The 20,305-nt window shown below is 44.2% G+C and overlaps 1 protein-coding gene across 7 annotated transcripts in view; it reads left to right on the top strand.

Moving 5' to 3' along the window:
- map3k13 (mitogen-activated protein kinase kinase kinase 13) overlaps positions 1 to 19,299 on the top strand; it is a 36,968-nt gene extending 17,669 nt beyond the window's left edge. For 4 of the 7 annotated variants that reach the window (XM_012920293.3, XM_023152626.3, XM_076875107.1 and 1 more), the window contains 13 exons: positions 7,047 to 7,750; positions 9,073 to 9,256; positions 9,357 to 9,548; positions 10,217 to 10,375; positions 10,507 to 10,665; positions 10,768 to 10,876; positions 10,996 to 11,105; positions 11,228 to 11,344; positions 11,711 to 11,872; positions 12,021 to 12,777; positions 12,855 to 12,925; positions 13,067 to 13,358; positions 14,435 to 19,299. In XM_012920293.3, coding sequence (XP_012775747.1) covers positions 7,120 to 7,750; positions 9,073 to 9,256; positions 9,357 to 9,548; positions 10,217 to 10,375; positions 10,507 to 10,665; positions 10,768 to 10,876; positions 10,996 to 11,105; positions 11,228 to 11,344; positions 11,711 to 11,872; positions 12,021 to 12,777; positions 12,855 to 12,925; positions 13,067 to 13,358; positions 14,435 to 14,536 — 3,045 coding nt within the window. In that variant the 5' untranslated portion in view covers positions 7,047 to 7,119 and the 3' untranslated portion in view covers positions 14,537 to 19,299. Of the gene's footprint in view, positions 1 to 4,180; positions 5,294 to 5,978; positions 6,613 to 7,046; positions 7,751 to 9,072; positions 9,257 to 9,356; positions 9,549 to 10,216; positions 10,376 to 10,506; positions 10,666 to 10,767; positions 10,877 to 10,995; positions 11,106 to 11,227; positions 11,345 to 11,710; positions 11,873 to 12,020; positions 12,778 to 12,854; positions 12,926 to 13,066; positions 13,359 to 14,434 lie in introns of those variants that run through there. The other 3 variants (XM_012920298.4, XM_012920297.5, XM_004555460.4) reach the window with 3 other exon arrangements.
- Positions 19,300 to 20,305: the final 1,006 nt, after the last annotated feature.

The raw sequence follows: 20,305 nt of genomic DNA, 5'->3' as shown, positions 1-20,305 counted from the left end.
AGATAAATAACTCCCCCTCAGTCTGACTTATCTGGGCCACATGTATTTTGTGTACAGTCACGGTCATTCCAAACCACACTGACTTTCCTTCCACTGCTTCTCATTCTCAACTCTCGCATATTTAACGTCCCCCTGCCCGCTTCGCCATGTTCGACTTTCCTGCAGCTCTTTACATCAACCTCTGTATTTACTTGGCAGCAGGAGAGCTCTGTGTGTGCCCACCTCTGTCCTCTGCTACTAAGCATGTTTATGTAACTACACAAGATGAGTAGCCAGCAGCCAGGCTTTAGAGGAGAGGAGGTGGAGGAGGGGACGACTCCAGCGTACGTACATCCAGCCGTCCTTTTGCAAGAGAGCATTAAAAAAAATAAATAAAAAGCTGGATATTCATGTTTATGAGGGGTTTTCTCCAGAGTGTCTGACTTTGCTGATTGGGGGAGGTTCACTGCTTAGATTTACATGCATGCTGTGTTTTTAAGAGCAAGCAGGGAAAGCATGAAGCCAGGAGATAACAGGAACACTAATGTGTATTGATTTTCTGGGCTTTCTGCTGTGCTAGAGAGGCTGTTTTTGAGCAGAAGGAAGAACATGTAGAACAACACCCACTTGGTCCCCTTAGAGTCTCTTGCCCCACTTTTCTTTCCTTTTCTTTTTTTTTTTAGCTGGGGCTTTGTGTATTTTCATATTTCAGCCATTATAACGGTGTCAGTCACAGGCAGGCTCCTGCAATATGCATGTTTGTCTGTGGTGTCACTGTTTGTGTGTCTGTCTCTCTCCTTGTTGTTGTCGGGCCAGGCAGGCCGTCCCTATTAAAAGAGCACAAGGGGAATTGTTGTGGCAGCAACTGCCCTGTTGTGCAGTATTTTGTGTGTGTGTGTGTGTGTGTGTGTGTGTGTGCGCGCGCGCGCGCGCCGCTGTCTCCTGGTCGTGCAGGGCAGACAGGCCCGGTTCACATGGAGCCGGCTCCTCTTGTGTCCTTTGTTGTCGCTCTGGGAGTCTTTCCCGCTGGAGCGTGGTCGGTACAGTTTCGCGCCGCGAGCAGCCACGGAAAACAGCAAAACGTCTGTTTTTCTGTTTCGTCTTAATTTTTCCTCTGATTTCACTCATTCTGCAGTCCACCCTCCTTTTTATCTGCCTCATTCACAGCTTCTTTGGTCCCTTTTGCCTTCTTAATCTGCTTTTTTCCACCTTTATCTACATTTCTCTGAGCCAGTCTCTCCCTCCACTGTCTCCTTGGCCTCACCATCCCTCTCTGTCTGTTCGAATTCATCAGCTATCTGGATGTGTGTGTGTGGGAGTGTGGTTAGTATTCATAAATAGACCTCTGTAGAGCTTTTATTGCTAAGCATCACTGGGAGCAGAGAGTCTGCTTGACTAGAAAGGCTCGTATTGAAGCCTTGAGAGTTTTGCAGAGGAGCATATGCCAGATAGTTGCAGATTTTTAGGCATTGTGTCCTGGTTGCAGTGCTGTCTGCAGCCTTGCCAAGAGGCTGGAGGGAGAGAGTGTGACGTGTCGATGGCGCACAAGCTTTTCTTCAGTTATTTATTTTCTCCGATTCTGGCTTGTACCAGATGAGGCTATTTGAGGCACAAGTTGTGTGTGTGTTTGGAGTGCTAATGATTCACAGTCGTGCTCATTCTGTTGGTCATCTGGAGGGTTTGAATGCTGACAGCACACTCTTCGGGTTTGTTTTTACTCACTCTTCATTCCCTCCTACTCATCGCCTCTCGTTGCCACTTTCATTCATGCACCTAACCTCCCCTCTCCTCCTCCTCCTCCACCTGACTCAATCTAGTCTTCACAACAAACCCAATTACACATGATCCCACCTGGCACTTTCCCTGTGGCTTCTAGCGGCAGCTTCGACCTTGTTCCTATTCGACCAGCAACGCCAGTCAGACCCTGAGCAGGCAGGTAAACGGGCAGGGATTATTGTTCTGTCACCCGCTTTCGCCTTCGGCCAATAACAGGTATTTTAAGTCCGCCCAGGTGAGTCAGCAGAGGGAATCAGAATATGAAAAAAGGGTATTAGTGGGAAATGTCAGCCGTGTGACGGCAGATGCCCGAGCGCTGTGCCAGATTCGTTTATTTCTCCCTTCCACAGCTCTTCCCCACACCAGCAGATTATTACTTTCACCCACCTACGGCAGCCTGTCCAATCCCCTCTGGCAGGCCTTGATAGCAAGCGAAAGCTGATTTACACGTCGGACCACATCCCCGACTATCAAATCAGGACCGGGCAGCTCACATTTCCGAGGAATTTATGGAAATATATGAGCAGCATGTTTACAAATTTCACACCATTGCTTAGTCACTAGATAAGCAGAGGCCGCAAAAGTCCATAGAGTGCACCGAGGAGAGAAACAAGCACAGACATCAGAGTTCAGCTGTTCAATTATGACCCAGAATAACCAAGACGAGCACATGCTCAGTGAAGACGAGCGCTGCTCTCACCATCTGTCTCTCACTCATGTTTGTTTCAAGACAAGAGGGAAGTGGGAGGCATGAAAGTGCTCTGTTGTTGCAGGTATTTCTTTCCTCCCAGAAATGAGCTCTCAGGAATGACCGGATGTGAAAGGCTGTGCCTCATTGTGCTGTAGGCATGTGTGCGATTTGATTTTGTTTGTAGGGCAGCTGTTGAACCTCCAGTATCTCATCAAGTGAGATGTTTACTTCTCTTCTGACATCTTATTGTTCAAAAGGAAGCTGAAGAACTGATCAGTGGAATGATATGGTTTTCCTCGTCCTCGTGACCTCTGTGGACGAGTTGACGTGATTGGTTCAGTTTGTCTGCTTGTTAGCGGGATTGCTCAGGTTTTAACGGAGGTGAGTTTAGGCTAAAGTTGGACGTGATTGACTTTTGATGCTGATCCACGTCTGTATCTGTATCCTGGAATGTTTTTAGAGGATTTGTTGCTATTTCAGTTCACATCTTTGCTAATATGTATAAAATGTAAACAAAAAAAGGCTTGAGTGACATTATCTTGATATTCTAAAAACCAAATCCAGATCTAGATATCATTCTGTGTCCAAGACAAGGTAGCACATGTTACAACTACAGCCTTCACGCTTGTAGCCTCTCCAAGTGTTGGATGAGATTGAGTGCGACTGGAAGCAGAAGGTCAGGACGGATGCTGTGTTGACATGGTAACGTGTGAATGATGTGGTGGGATAGGGGCTAAATTGGTTCTTTGTCAGGGGGTCGCAGCTGTCACCTGAAGGGAGGTTCCCTCTATGGGTCCCAGCAGGGCTTCTCTTAATGAGGAGCACAGAGACGCAGATGCCGCCCGCAATGCCGCGTTTTGCGGGTGGACTGTGTACGTGCGTTTACGCTCAAAGTATTGCTGAACGTCCTGCTGGCACAGAGTGTTGAAGCAGGATCTAAACAACCATACTGGCTTTTGCTGAGTGATACAAAAAAAACTGCATTCCCCCGTGAATTGCTGGGAGTAGTGGGATTATTGGATCTCGCCAGACACGCCCTGGGCATGTGTGCGTCTATCTGTGTATGCGTGTTTGTTTGTGTGTGTGTGTGTGTGTGTGTGTGAGCATGTGTGCTCCCTGAACCTGATCCCCCTGCACCACCAGCTGTTGTATGCACTCGGATATGAAGCGTTACAATAACCAATTGCAGTGAGCTGTTTATCCGGCAGTGCTGCTCTGCTCTTTTAAGGTTGTATCTATATACTATGCATGTACATGTCATGATCTGTTAGGCTTTAGGTCACCTTTAGAGAGGCAAGAAATGAAAGGAATTATGTGGAGGATAAATTGAGGGGGAGGGCTGAATAGGGTCTGTGTTTGGACAAGCGTGTCTCTAGAGCCCTGTAGAGGGATTAAATGATCAGCCTCTGATAATTTCTCCCTCTCTTCCTCCCTTTCTTTCTTTATTTTACTCATTCTGCTAAATAAGTGGGTTGTGTACTTCTGCGAAGCAGCACCGAGTTCGTGCAAACACTCCGTCGGTTTGTCCTTTTACTCAGTCACGATCTCTTTCGGAAAGTCCTGTAAATAAATGCCTGTGGAAATGAAACCCGCAGCACAGACATTATTCATGGGATTCTACGCCCATAGAGATCTTCCATTAGAGATTAATGGAAAAGAGCAAGAGGTCCATTTCCTGTTCTTGGTGCTGGATTTGTAGAATAAAGGCACTAAAGATTCTTGTTGTTTGGAAAGAGATTTAGTTAAAAACAAAAAAGTAAAAAGGTGTTAATTTTTAGGTCTTCCTGTGCATGTTTCTGTCCAGTCAGCCTTATCCACCCACAGCAAGCCCACGTCAGAAGCCCAGCTCTGAGAGCCGTTTGTGAGGTGGAATTACAGCATGGGCCTTTGCTCGTACAGCTCGTTTGTCTCTGCTTTGGAAGGGACGGATTTATTGGATACCTGAGAGAGCATTCTCTCCTTCCCCTGCACTCTCAGCAGCCTGCTTAGAGACAGGCCTGCATTATAGATGAGCTCCTGGCAGCCGCCCCACACTCACACCACTCATGTTACCCGTCCAGTAGATACATGGATACAGTACATGCTTTTGGCGAACACTTGCAAAAAGCATTGAACAGAAGCTTGGAATAAAAGTGGGATTAAAACTAAGTTTGAAGTCGGGACTCCAGGCAGTCTGTTGCAGCTTTGTCTGCAGAGAACTTATCTGCAGCCGAGTAATCAGGGCTTGTTTGTACTTTGACCCGTGCCAAGTGGAGGAGCTCTACGACCGTGCTGCAGAGAGCAACATAAACCACGCTGGCTTCAGTTGGACTATATGACTGTCCTCCTTCCACGTAACACAGAGCCAGGGTACTGCTCTGCCTCTCTGTCTCCTCCCTCCTGGACTTTGATCTTTTGTGACCGTGCGCACTGTGCAGCTTCTCACTATGTCCCTTTCTCTCTCTCTCTGTCTCCCACACCCTCTGTTTTCTACAGCTTGCTCAGGCATGATTGGATTTTTGTCCTTGTGGATTTAAAAGAGAAAAAGCTCAAGTGTCATTTACACAGTGATTGATTCACTTTTTTTCCCCTTTTGGGTAGATGAACACAGTCAGACTGTGGATAAAAGGCCATCTGTTTGTCTGAAAACACAGCGTGCGGCACACTTGCAACAAATTTAAGCCTCGGCCTGGAGGATTTGACCGGTTTTGACTTTGGCAACTCCTGGTGGCAGTGTTGGAAAAATGCACTGTGCGTACAGAACACCTCTAGTCCAGGTACACTGACCTGCTATATATGAGCGGCTACAAACCCAATTACTACATCATGAATGTAGGTACACTTACAGGAAAAAGGGCTTCAGCACAGGTAAGAAATAATATTATATTTGAGAAGCAATGAGTAGTAATCAAACACACAGAGATTTTAGTATAATATTAAAAATATTCAGAAATTGCTGCTGAATAATTAACCAGGAGTTAATTTTTTTAACTACTTTATGTTTTTATCCAAACATAGTTTTTATTATATTTCATCCTACTGTCGTAAATGCACTCAAATTAGTCATTGCCTGAAGTTCCCCACAGTCTCTTTAAAATCTGCCTTTTAGGAAATGACCGATCCTTTTAAAAGTTGCAAAATTGGTAGCAGAAGGTGAATAATGTTGATAGTTTTGGTTCTGTTGTTGCGTAATAAATAGTTTTGTTTGTCACGTTGCAAAATTGCTGGTAATTTTTAACTATGCCTGATGTTATCAGGCAAAAAGTGCTTGAGCATGAATGTTTGTGCTTAACCTTTGGATCAGTATGCATGATGAAATGATCTCTACTCGGGGTTCACCAGCTGGATGATCTTTCAGATTTATTTCCTGATTAGTGTTATTAAACTATCAAACCTTAACCTTCAGATCATGTGAGCCAGTGTTATGTAACACAACAAAATTTTAATGTTTTTTTTTTTTTTTTTTTTAATTATTATTATTTTGATTTTATGCTTTTGCCACGTCACCATCAGTGGACGTGGAAGTATTTGTGTAATATTTGTGGATGCAATAGGCAATTTGTCAGTGTGATTTGGTATTTTATTTCCTCAATTAACAAAGAATTATAATTATGCCATCCATCCATCCATCCAGTTCATGCTTATCCCAGCTGTCATGGGGCGAGAGGCAGGGTACTTCCTGGACAAGCCGTTAATCTTTCGCAGGGCTGGTCTAATCTGCATGTCAAAATAGCCTTCATCAAGACACCAAACCCCAAGTTGTAAATGTTAGGATAAAAGTTATAGTTTTATAAAGAGCAAGCAGGTTATATAAAGTTAGACATAGAAAAGGGTGCTTGTATGAATGGGTGAATGAGGCTTGCAGAAAGAAAGCACTTTGAGTGCTTAAATAGAGTAGAAAAGCTTTATAAAAGCACCAGTGCATTTACCAAATATGTCACAATATCAAAATCCAAATATAAAAGTGCATACAGAGGATTTGCATATTTTTTGTCGTTTATTTTTAAATGCTGTGTCCCTTCCTGACTCACAGACACATTAGGATGGTAAAGATCTTCACCTGGTGATTCTGTGTCGGTTTCTGACCCTCCGTGTTCACGGCTGCCTGGGCCTTTGTTGGCTTTAAGACTGAGAATGGGCTGTTCGTGCCAGATGTCTTCCTCTCAGCAGTCCTAATACACAGCAAGGTCTTTAATCCCGTCTACAGTGTTACTGCTTCAGAGAGATAATAGAAAAGCCTCGGTTGGTGTGTGTGATTGGTTTCGGCCGACTGTTTCCTATAAGTTTCCTAGAAATGAGTTATTAGTATTAATTCTGCAGTGTTGTCTCTTCCGCACTGAATTGATGCCTTTCTGATATTTCCAACATCATTTACCCTGCAGTGTTTGCACTGTGTAGCTAAAAATAATAATCATTAATGCTCTGTCAATCCCTGCAGATCTAATAGAGGACATGAGAGGTGTTCATGTCTGTTTTAGGACGTAATAGGGTCCTATCATGCAGACAGCTTTAATTATGTTTTATCTGAGGTGACTATAGTTATGTAAATGTATTTAATTGCATTCCTGTTTTTGTAGTTTTTAATCTAGTTAACAGTTTCTCATTCTGTTTTTCTCTTCAGGTGATTTTCAGCATTTAGACAAACCAGTGTGTTAGGACACGTCCCACTCATCGTCACTGGGCAGCCCATACACATGCACGACACCATGGGCAGCTCCCCTGAGGTGCTCTCTTGGACTTCCTGTCCAAGTCTACTGGTGGGCAAGCTGAAGGAGGAGCTCAAACTCACTGTGGTTGGGGACAGCATGAAGAAATCCAGCTCGCCTAACTCCCAACCGCAGCCTCCTCAGGCCCCTCTATCCAACTTACCTCCTCAGATCATCACAGACCTCGCTCCGCCGACACACCTGCCCGTTCCCCTGCTGCAGACGCCTGGCCAGGATGAGGAGTCCATGTTGGGCGGTACTAGTCCACCAAACGCAGCCCTGAGCGTGGACTCAACTCGGAGCGAAGGCGGACACTTTGACAACAGCGTGCTCCAGCTGCAGGAGCAGGACCACGAGGAAGCTGGGTCGCCGGCATCCCATGAGCACGTTGGATGTGGCAGCGGCATGGACGAGCATATGGGAGAGGGGGACTGTCCAATGGACCACAATGGAGAGGGCAAGCCGAACCTCCCGCATCACCCTGATGACATCAAGCTGCACTTCCAAAGAGCCCCTCCTGGGTCGGGAGGCTTCTTAGAGGGGCTCTTTGGCTGCCTGCGGCCTGTGTGGAACATTATTGGGAAGACCTACTCTACTGAATACAAGCTACAACAGCAAGGTAAACTTTGGGTTTTATCTTTCTGTTTTGCATCAGTTTAACACGCTAAATGCTTTTTGTTTAATTCAGATGTCCCCGTACCTGTGAAACTTCTGAGAAACGAACAAAAGATTCCCTCTTGTTTCTCCTAATGTATTCTGAAACTGTAATTGAATAGCCCGTCCTGGCTTCGCCGCTTTGCTGTTGCAAGTGAAGCTGCACAGCTGTCAGTTTGAATTGAGGTCATGGTAAAGGTAGGCTCACCTTGCCGCAGGGCTGCACGCTCAGGCTGGACGAGAGCTACGGGATATGAGTCGAGGTCAGACAGAACTGGGCTGGATCTCGTGGCTGCTTAGCCGTAGTCTGGGCTAGAGGTCGTAGCTTCTGTTTCTAAAACCACTTAAACAGCATGATTCAGTACTTGAAGGTCTAAGACATTTATAGGAGCTAAAGGCTTATTTATACAAATATTGGTAAGAACTATAAAATATGTACTTTCTGGTGTATTTTTGTGGTCATTTGTGGAAATTTACACCACTGTGGATTTGAAAGCTGTGATCAAAGTGCAGACTTTCAGCTATAATTCAAGGGTTTAACAAAAATATTGGAAGACAAAATGTGTGTGAATAAGAGGGAGGCAAGCAGAAAGATGCAGTCAGTAGTGAAGGTGGATGTGTTTAAGTACCCGATGCCAGCCATCCAAAGCGACGGGCAATGCACAAGAGGGGTGAAATGGAGAGAACAGGCAGGGTGGAGTGGGTGGAGATGAGTGTTAGGGGACAGAAGGATAGCAGCAAGGATGAAAGAAGGTTTTACAAGATAAGAGACCTGCTGTGATGGAGACGGTACCTATAGGTATCTGAACCTATGGAGCAGGTTTGGCCACGAGAGCCGGTGTCCTGCAGATTTTAGATCTCACCCTGGGTCTTCACACCTGAATCAAATGATTAGTTCATTACCAGACCTCTGGAGAACTTCGAGACGTGTTGAGGAGGTAATTTAGCCATTTAAATCATCTGTGATGGATCAAGGACGCATCTAAAACCTGCAGGACACCGGCCCTCGAGGTCTGGGTTTGGACACCACTGCTATAAACCAATATGAAGTATTTCCTTCTTCATAACTTGTAGGAGTAGCTTCACATTTATATAAACCGAAATGAAAGACACACAAACATCCTTATCCTTGGGCTTTAAGCCTATAAAACACTGTTCTGAAAAGCAAGTATTACTGACATTACTGACAAAAAAGTTGCTAAAGAACACATGTAGTTCATCATGTACACTTTGCAAAGTACCAGGATGCTGTGGTCATTTTGACAAAACTTGCTAACCTGATTTCAGACATGTGGGAGGTTCCTTTCGAGGAGATTTCAGAGCTGCAGTGGCTCGGCAGCGGAGCACAGGGTGCCGTCTTCCTGGGCAAGTTTCGCTCCGAGGAAGTGGCTATCAAGAAGGTGCGAGAACAGAAGGAGACGGACATTAAACACCTGCGAAAGCTCAAGCATCCCAATATCATCAGCTTCAAGTAAGTCCACAGTCACTCGCCCTTGTGCGTGACGCGTTTGTTTCATCTGGTGGCGCTCTGGGTGTGTTTAACATGTATTCTGTCTTTTTTTCTGTGTCAGGGGTGTGTGCACCCAGGCACCTTGTTACTGCATTATCATGGAGTACTGTGCCCAGGGTCAGCTGTATGAGGTGCTGAGAGCGGGGAGGAAAGTGACCCCAAGGCTGCTGGTGGACTGGGCCACAGGCATTGCCAGCGGCATGAACTACCTACACCTGCACAAGATCATCCACAGAGACCTCAAGTCTCCTAAGTGAGTTTGTCGGGCAGGAAGCTGATTAACTTTCTGACGGAGGAGCATCTTATACATTTGTGTTGAGAAAACACAGTAGTAGACCCAAATCAAATTTAAGTTATTTACTCTTTTTTTTTTTTTTTTTGTGGGAATGAAATGCATAGTTTTCCTGGTGCATCATGAGTGCTGTGTTCACACAATCCATCCTTTCTGCTCTGAATAGTCTGACATTAACTCAAATACCATTCTCAAATTTAACAAAAGCTACTCGTCTTCATGTAAGAGTATGACAGATTGTTCTGTCTCATCCCCGCTGCACGCTTGCATCTCTAATCAATATCATCGTGCTGCAGCAGTGCCGCACACTGTATTAGTCAGCAGAATAATAGCAGTCTGAATGTGCTGGAAAGGTCAGACTCATTCGACTAATGGGGTGATTCAGATGCTTCTCTATCAGCGAAGTCGTTTTGGCTTAAAACTGATTCTAAGTGCTAAAGAAAGAAAAGCTCATGCCCTGTAAAAACTTGTGCATTATCATCATCATCAGCCTGAATGTTTTAACCCCGGGCCAACTCATCCTGCTTTGTCTGCCTTTTTTTTTTTTCCTTTCTTTTTTTTTTTTTTTTTACACTCCTCTTAACCAAATAGACTGACCTTGCTGTGTTTTCTCTTTGTGCATCTTTTAGTGTTTTGGTGACCCACAACGACACTGTGAAAATCTCAGACTTTGGCACATCCAAAGAGCTCAGTGATAAAAGTACAAAGATGTCATTTGCGGGGACGGTGGCCTGGATGGCCCCAGAAGTGATAAGAAATGAGCCTGTGTCTGAAAAAGTAGACATCTGGTGAGTAATAGATGAAGAAATATGAAGCAATGTTTAGCTTTTCCACATCATAGAAAAGGATGTTTTAAGTGTCATCTTTAATAGTCATGTTTCTGCAATGAAACCTGTCCATCTTTGCTTGTGTGTTGTAGGTCATTTGGAGTTGTGTTATGGGAGCTACTGACTGGAGAGATTCCCTACAAAGATGTGGACTCATCCGCTATTATTTGGGGTGTCGGGAGCAACAGTCTCCACCTTCCCGTCCCCTCCACGTGCCCGGACGGGTTTAAAATCCTCATGAAACAGACATGGTGAGCAAAAACAGCTTTTCTACTACATCACTTAAAATATGATGACTGCTAGAACGTAAACATACTCTGTGTATCTTCCTTCATGATTTTCATGAACTCCAGGCAGGGAAAGCCCAGGAATAGGCCGTCGTTTCGTCAGATTCTCCTACATCTCGACATCGCCTCTGCAGATGTTCTGGGAACTCCTCAGGAGACCTACTTTAAGTCTCAGGTCTGGACCAATACTGAGAAATGCAAGACTACACCTTAACTTTGTGTGCTTTTTGCAGTGTAATTCTTTGTGCAGTGAATGCTCTGGCTGCATGTTGACTGTGTAAGTCCATATTACAGGCAGAATGGAGGGAGGAGGTGAAGAAGCATTTTGAGAAGATCAAAAGTGAAGGCACCTGCATCCACAGGCTGGACGAGGAGCTGATCCGACGCAGGAGGGATGAACTCAGGTGTGTGTGGGGAAAAGAGAGCAGACATGTGGCTTGTTAATAGAAGACATGGTTTTTAATTTGTACATAAAGCAGAAGTTACTGGAGTTGAACATTTGGATGCATTTCATGCATGTTCTCAGGCATGCACTGGACATCCGGGAGCACTATGAGAGGAAATTGGAGAGAGCCAACAACCTCTACATGGAGCTCAGTGCCATCATGCTGCAGCTGGAGGTCCGAGAAAAGGAGCTGATGAAGTATGTCGATAAACATTTTTGTCATATCTGTGCTTTACTAGTATCCTGCTCTCATTGTGCCCGTATTTCCTCTTTCAACATTTCCAGTAACAAACTGCAACAGAACTGAAAGCATGTTCAGCTAGCTAGAGTGACAAAAATGATCTGAATGGTATCGTCAGTATTTTTAGATTTTTCCTATGAGTCTCTGCTTTTTTTGACTTACACGTGATGTACATAAATAGTGAGTTTCTTAAATTATTGCAGATTCCTCGATGTAGCTTTACTTGTCAGGAATGCTTTTCACTTCCCATTAATGTTTGCTATGTTGTGTTTAACTAAAGTGCAGTGTGACTGCTTTTCCCCCATGATCTGACTTAAATCTAGTTCTGTGCATCACCGTAGGAGAGAGCAGGCGGTGGAGAAGAAATATCCCGGCAGCTACAAGCGCCACTTAGTCCGACCGATCGTTAGATCCAACGCTGTGGAGAAGCTCATCAAGAAGAAAGGAAGCATTTCCCACAAACCTGGGATGCCTCCCACCAAAAGGTCTGATTTTCAAACGTATTATGTCTATTAAAAGTTACACGTTCATGTATCTGTAGGTTCAGCTGCAGATGTGTGATTTATCGCAGTTCAGGTCAGAGTGTCATTTAAATACTTAAATGAACTGTTGAATACAATTCATATTTTCCAGGCCAGACCTGCTTCGCTCTGATGGCATCCCTAGCGTAGACCCTCTCCCGTCGCCCTCACCGCTGTCTGCTAGCCCGAAGGTCTCCACCCCTCCTGGCAAAGCCCGGTACCGAAGCAAGCCTCGTCACCGCCGCGCCAACAGCAAAGGAAGCCACAGCGAGTTCTCCACTGTGCTGAAACCCATTGCTGGAGCACCAGAAGAAACCCACTCTCTCCAGGAGCAACCGATCCACCATCATCACCACCACCACCCTCCTCAAACGGAGGGGAACTTTCTCCCCTTGAAAGGTCGCGAGCAGGCTGTTGTCAACTGTGCCAACAACCTGCGATACTTCGGCCCCGCCGCCGCCCTCCGTAGCCCTCAAACTGACCACATGCAGCGCCGCGTTTCTGGCTCCAGTCCTGACCTCATTTCCACCGCTGTGGATGCAGACACGCGACAGCGGACTTCATCCACCAGCTCCAAACCTGCATCAGGCGCTGGTGCTGGTTCTTTATGTCCCTGCTGCCAGGCTCACCCCTTCCCCGGCTGTCTACACTGTCAGGAGACCCCTCCCCTATCAAGCCACCCAGAGCTGCCGCACTACTCGCTGCTCAACACCCAAGAGGGCAACCAGTCTTCTCTGGGGGCGCACAACAAAGACACAGTCTCAGATGGAGAGACCACAAAGAAGACAGAGACGCAGGAACAGGATGCATCCCAGAACGCGCACACACTGCCCTCTGCACTGCCCCGCACTCTCAGGCCGCTCAGGAAGGTGAGCAGAGCTTTACGCTGATGAGTATGTAACGTGTGCTTGTGTGGGATTAAAAGCTGTTACCGCTTCTTTTTCAGGGTGGTGATGAGTCATCCGAAGAAGAAGAGGGAGAGGTGGATAGTGAAGTGGAGTTTCCAAGGAGACAGAGGTGAATACAGAAGGTCATTTAGTTTGCAGCAAAAGAAAATGATCTTTAGCAGATCAACTAGGAGCCATTTTCAAAAGAAACTGCTGCAGTAACCATGTGGAAGTTTTCTTTTCATTTTTTTCTCCCCTCTCTCCTTGACAGACCTCATCGCTGTATGAGCAGTTTCCAGTCCTATTCTACTTTCAGCTCAGAGAACCTGTCGGTGTCTGACGGAGAGGAAGGAAACACCAGTGACCACTCGCACAGCGGACCCCTGGAGAGGCTGAGCGCCAGTCAGGAGGAACACCTGGACGAGCTGCTGTCCCACACGCCGGACATCCCCATCGACATCTCCACCCAGTCAGACGGCCTCTCTGACAAGGAGTGTGCCGTCCGCAGGGTGAAGACGCAGATCTCGTTGGGGAAGCTGTGCTCCGACGAACACAGCTACGAGGTCAGTTTGCGTGAATCTCTATGCAGATGTAGCTCGAAGGGTGGTAAGATCCACCGCTTCAGTCCAGATAGCTCTCAGCAGCTTTGTAAAAAGACACGAGTCCAGACCATGTGGTCTTCTGACTTTAATGGTGTCCTAACATTTCCTCCAGCGCCACCATGAGCGGCTGTTTAAAGGATTACTACCAAAATGGGTTTAGCATGCGGATATGAGCATTTAGCTGAAAGCACTTCTGTGGCCAAATAAAGGCTCTCAGATGGTTTAAAGGGCTGGGCTTCTACATATAGACTGAAATAATGTGACACTATGCACATCACTTATTAATAGTAAGCCTTTGCTCTATCACTACTGATAAACACACTCTGTATTCGTATGTAGGGCATTAAATCATTTTACTTTGATGTTTAATTTATTCATTTACAGGGGACCGAATGTGTTCATTTCTAATTCTATATTTTTATCTTTGAACTTTGCTACAGTAGCTTTGAATGATTCTCAGTTTAAAAAAAAATCCCTGCAGCTCATCAGTTCATCCTCTGCCTGAAACAAGTGGTTTTAGCTGCTCCCCATGCACAAGCAGGAGCAAAGCCGTCTGCAGCCTGAGCTTTTGAGTCACAGGGGCTGTTTGGGTGTAATCAGTCCATACTGACCTTATTATAAACTATGGTACATCTTACATGCACCTTGAAAGAAGCGGGGGTTGCACCCGTTTTTTGGCTTCAGAACTGTTCTTCGTGGCACAAACTCAACAAGGTGCTAGAAACATTCCACAGAGATTTTGGTCCATATTCACATGATAGCATAACACAGTTGCTACAGATTTGCCGGCAGCACATCCACCCACTGTGGTCATAAAGGGGTGGATATGTCAGCAATACAAATAGCCTGTCATATTTAAAGTTGGAACTAATGAATCCAAACCCTTTTTGTTTGGAGTCATAAGAAACATTAATTTATGTTTATTTTATTTACTGCATTGCACAAAACCTCATTCTTGAGATCATAATGTATCTCAAATCATCCCTGATGCTGGATCTTTCTTAATGTTCCCCTGTTTGTTCCCTTTTGTCTCTCAGAATCCGCTACAGTTTGGGGACTCGGACTGCGATTCGTCAGAAGCAGAGTGCTCCGATGCCACTATTAGAAACAACAAAGTCGGGGCTCCTTCCTCGTGGTGAACCTGCCTAAAGGGCTCATCATCTTTCTTGCCTGGAGGCCATCATGTCCTTCTCTGCTCTGCAGAAAATACAGCAATAAGAGGACAAACATTGGAAACAAAGCTCCCTATAGCAACGTCCTATGTAATCTCTCCCATATGACCCCCACCCCTCATCTAGCACAGCATTCAGGCAACCCATTGCAGGGATTCCCTTTTGAATGATAATGTACAATAGATAGTTTAACGTTCATAATTTATTTTTGTCTGAGTTCTGAAGGAAAATTCAGGAGCTATGAGACTTCTCTGATCTGAACAGAGAGGAAATAAACAGACATTTTGAATCCAAACAAGGGTTTACTTTGTGATGGAGAGAGACCAGGACTGGAAGACGGTGTAGATGATGACGATGATGATCATGATAATGATGAGAAGGGCTTATCAATCAGAAGATGATGGCTTTAAGTGGGGAGATGCATAACTGCAGTAGTTGGTCTCTCAGGTGACTGACCCAGAATAAAAGCGGCTTTCAACATCTCACTGTTGTGGACAGACATGTCCAAACAACAAGCAATCGCTCAGCTCATACTGCAGCCTGACCAACCTGCTTTATCATGAGTTTACAGTATCAAGTCCCAGTACCCCACCTCCTCCGCTTCCACCCCGCCTCCCCACTGTGAGTAAAGTGGGGAGCATGGAGCTCATGGAAAACATTGTGAACACCAGCATGAACAACCTGCCTCGCAACTGGATTTTCTCCCTCCCTGAAACCACCGGATGTGTCTGTTCTTCAGGATCCCCCCCGCCCTCACGTAGCTGTCGAAGCATGCTTCTGCAGCTCGCGAAATGAAAACGCTGCCCCAAGACTGCATGAAGCGGACAGAGCATCGGAGATAAAGACGTGACCGAGAGCTATAGGAAAAAAAAGAAAAAAGAAAAGAGACTCTTCCTCTCTGACTCTGCTCGTCCTTCTCTTAAAGACATGCCAACGTCATCGTCATCAGCAATCAGATGTCACAGGCAGAGTTACTGAGGGAGTTATCTGTGTGTGAGAGTGTGAGTGAATGTGAGTGTGACAACGCAAAGTCCTTTCCTCTCCATTAGACATTACAGTTTCAAGTCTCATCTCAGGATCGTTCAAGGACTGTGAAACTGGACTGGACCAATTATATGAAGGAATGTGTTTTGTTTTTTTTTGTTTTTTGAGCGGCACATATTAAGGACCATGCAGGAATACTCGAAAAGGTCTTACAGATAGCCTTGATGTTCAACGTTTTATTGCTGTAACAGACTTTAATGGGATGTGGAGACGAGGCATCCAGGTGCAGTATCCCATTTCTTGAAATCTTCAGGTTCGGCATGTTCCACGGATCATTTTCTAGCAGGGTGGATTATGCCGATGTCCAAAATGGTCATTATTTGCGAATTATAACAGCAATAACACGAGTGAGAAAGAAGTCGCTTGTTCAGGATCTTGCATGTCTAGCTGGCTAGACGCGAGCACAGTGACTGGTAGCCAGCGGAGAGCGCCAGGCGTCAGAGCTGCTTATAGAGGCTATTTTTTTAAGTCCAGAGTGGGATTTTAGAATTTCCTTTAAGGCACTTAAAATACTTAAATAAACACTAATCCATTCACATTCAAAGTGTGAATCTTGTAGGCCAGATTTATTTATTTTTCTTAAAATACTTCCTTATGTAGTCCCAAATAGTTAAAGAGTTTCTTGGTTAATCCTTTTTCACCAAACACATGCAAATACAGGTGCCTTTGATCACATGTTTAATAATTTATCAGTTTAACTCTTTTCACCATCAGCCCAGCTGCAGGGCCCTTTTAGAAGAGCTCTTTAAATGACCGTAATTCTGTTTCTGTTTGTGCCAGAGACACAATTCAAAGGGTTTCAGAAAGAAGGGATCACGAGCTTCACAGGGATATTTGTTGTGTCACGGTACCACAAAGCATTCACAAGGTACTGATGGCTGAACACGGACAGTAAAACCAACTAAGCCGAGATGTTACCATGTGCACTCCTCAACTGATTTTGCCTTGAGAGAAAATTCAAATGGTTCCTGAAAGATGAAAATTATTTTGTCATGTGTTGTGATAAGGGGTTAAGAAGCATATAGACCAAACTAAAAATGTATTATTTAAAAAATCTGAAAAAATATAGGCTTATGGTTAGCTAATGTCCTCTGTCCTCCTCAGCACACACACCTCCTTAAATCTGGATGGTTTATTCATTTATGATTCAAAATCAAAATAAATGCTACACTTCTTCCTAATAACTTGGAACATTAGTGCATGTAGTAAAGTGCAATCAAAGGTTTGAAAAAGCAAGAGCTCAAAGAGTTCCTTCTCTTTATCCAAAAAGGAGTGATTGGGAGGCTGGAGCTTCGCATTTCACACCTACAGCTAGTTAGGAATCCCCTGTTAACCGAACCTGAAGCCTGCATACGCAGAGACAACACAGGGAGAACATGCAAACTCCACACGGGGCTCAAATTTAGAAAAATCATAAGTTAAATGCTAATTTTAATATTTTGTCAAGAATCTGTTCTGGTTGTTTGTGGGTTTATAGTTGTGTCTTCAGCGGATAAAATGCATGCATGGTTGGTTCGAGGTCTTTCCCTGCAGCTTTCAGGCCATCTCCGATCTTTAGTGTGGCGCACAGTCTAATCAGCGTTGCGGCTTTTAGCACATACCACAGGTGGTTTCAGAATTTTTGTGTAATGGTGAGATGTTTCGCACTTTAGAGTTACATTTTTTTCCAAAGACTTCCAATTCACACAAACATGCACGGCTGCTTTTTTTTTTGAAAGGCAGTCAGGACTCGACATTGTTTTAAAGTTTAAAAAAAAAAAAAGTATGAGAAAAAGCCTTTAAATGAAATGTTCTCTTTAATGACAAGTTGTGTGACCGTCCACAGGAAGATGAGATGGTGATGCACTTGGTGTGTTTTAGCATATAACAGCCATACCTGTAAACTCCATATACATGCATGGAAAATCTCACGATTACAGAGCTAACCCTTCTCCTAAAAGCAATCTTTAAACATGTGATCAGAGGGAATCTTTATTTTGTGTTTCTGTGAAAGGTGATAAAATGACTAACCCTGTGCTGCTAAACGGTATGATAAAGATTCAAAACAAAGCGCTGATGTTTTTTGTTTTGCAGTTCTTCGTCCAGCAGAAACAGTTTTCTCTGAATTTTTCTGAATATCGTTGTTAAAATGCCCTGTTTTTGTGGCCATGTCTTTGCTGCTTGGGATGGTCAGGTTTTGTGCAAGAGCAATATATGGGCAGCCACTAGATGGCGACAGTTAGGTTATTTACATAACACAAGCCTAACTCATCCCTTTTTCTGACTAACATCATTTAATTCCTGATGGTTATCCAGAACAATATTACTTTTTACCTCTCTGGTTGTCGCTGAAAAGGGATACTGCATCTGTGAGAGAGCTCTCTTTTGTTTTGCTTTTAATAAGCCCCATTTCTGTCATCATCCTCACTGATCTGATCTTCAAGCTGACAAACAGCCAGTTTCAATTTAACGATAATGATGTCAAGCTGCCGGCTCAAGCGTGTGCAGACGGCTGAGATTCTGCATATAAAGGAACATAAGCCAGAGACGAGGCCACGGAGCACCGGAGCGACCTCATCTCAGTGTTACTGCTGTACATAAACACCTGTAAATGTCATGTGACCCATTATCGCCTCCCTCCCTCTCTCTCTTTGTCATTGCACAGCTCTGGCAAAGCCTCGAGCTTGATGACCAGCGGACTGGTTGAGCAGGAAACTCTTGAAGTCTGTCCCCACATCAGTATTGAACACTACAGGAGGGTGTGAGTCATAAACCCGAGCAGCACAAGGTGATTATTAACGCCGATGGACGGACTGCCTTTTGCTCCACAGCTTCAGAAAGGCTTACACCTTCTGCCTTTCCTCGAACCTCCTCCTTCACTCTTGTTTACGTTCGTGTGAAATAACCCAGCGTGTTGTAATGACGGGGTAATCCGATCAAGCTGTTAATAACATTATCTTTCTGGCGTATATCCTGTGAAGTATGATTGTTGTGTAGTTTTAATTTAATTTTGATCTTCTTTTTTTTTTTCTTTGTAGCTGGCCTACATGATTGTTGAATTTAATTTATTTTGGATGACTGGTGAGGAGGAATAGTGTTCTTTTTAATTTCAGGCAGCTTCAGAAATGTCACGACCTACGACTTCTCTCCTGGAAAGTATTATTTAAAGGAAGCACAATGAATTGGTCAGGGAAGAGGACAGTATTTGTGTGTGTGGTTGAACAAAAGCATCGTCACGTTGACCCTGCAGGGGACCATTCGTCATTTAGCTTTGATTTAGCAGACTTTACATCAGTAATTATCTCATCGTAGGTTGTTAGGAACCACTTTCAAACATAAGTCAGTCAGTGGGCTGTCTCCGCAGTGTAAATGAGGCGTGAAGCCTGGAGGGATGCGCGATGCTGACCTCGGTACATCTGCGGGGACCCCCACTTCCTCTCATTCTTACTAGGAAAAAAACAAACAACTTGCATTCAAATTTCTGTGAAATCGTCTCTCTAACTGTGGACATCCTGTTGCCTCGTCCTGTGTTATCGGACTCATGTTTCTTTGTTACTCTTGTTTCTATCCTCTTTCCTGTTGAAAGGCATTATGATCAACCAATCCTGTCAATTTCCTGTATTATCCAGTGTACAGTGCAACGAGTAACTGGGAGAATTAAATCAGCGCAAACAACTGCATGGAATAAATGCTGTACTGTACCCAAACCTCTGTGGTCTGGCTCTTCTGTTTGTCCCCTACTCTTTAGTGCTTCTTTTATTGTCCTCTATTTATTTTTTGCTGTGTGTGTGCAAAAGCCACGCCGCATATTTTCTGAAGAAAATTGAAAACGGGTGCAATCGTTCCTTCAAAGATCTACCTGTTTTCCTGTTTTGTTACAAAAAAGAATTCAGCTATTTGTTGGTAACACATAAATGTTCCATAAATATCTATCTAGATCTCATTTATGAGATAGATAGATCTTGAGAGACAGAAATGCATGTATATTCCTGTGTGAAAGTATTAAGCCACTCCTCATTTCTTTATTTATTGAAATGTGCAAATGTTCACTGAATATATAAATTATACAAGACAAAAACAGAGCATATACAATTCAGTGTTTTGGTATGACCACATTAATTGTTCAACACAGCCTGAACTCTATTAGGTATTAAGCAGTCTTCAGGAATAGTAATGAAGTAAAATAAAAGCCAGGCTGAGTTCATGAGTGATGATGTTCCATTGTGAGTTTTCCAATCCAGGTATGATTTTTTTTTTTTTTTTTTCCCCAACCATTGGATAAGAAATCTTCTGGCTGTTATTTCATGGTAGGTTAAAATCTGGTGGTGTTTTTCTGTGTTCATAATTCTATCACTTTTGGCAAGATCCCCAACATACTGGCTGAAATACGGCTCCAAACAACAGACTGCTATAGGCACTTGCTGTTGAAGAGCTCTCCTGACCTTCGTACATATTGACAGTAATTTGAACCAAAAGTTTCAGCTTCTTCACTCCATCAGACTTCTTGTCACTAATTTCAGTCCAGTTTTTGAGTATTTTTTTTGGCGTAATTCAACATTTCCCCACCTTAAGAATGATTTGTTGACAACCACCCTTCTACTGAGACCATTTCTATTGAGGCTCCAGTGAGCAGTAGATGGGTCAGCTGAAGGACCAGGTTTCTTAAGGACATAACTTTCAGATCCGGTTTATCTACTTTATATAGTATTTCTA

The sequence above is a fragment of the Maylandia zebra genome, linkage group LG16 (genome assembly GCF_041146795.1).
Source record: "Maylandia zebra isolate NMK-2024a linkage group LG16, Mzebra_GT3a, whole genome shotgun sequence".
Lineage (NCBI taxonomy): Eukaryota > Metazoa > Chordata > Actinopteri > Cichliformes > Cichlidae > Maylandia > Maylandia zebra.
The sequence above is the reverse complement of the archived record's forward strand: the minus strand, read 5'-3'. Positions and strand labels throughout refer to the sequence as shown.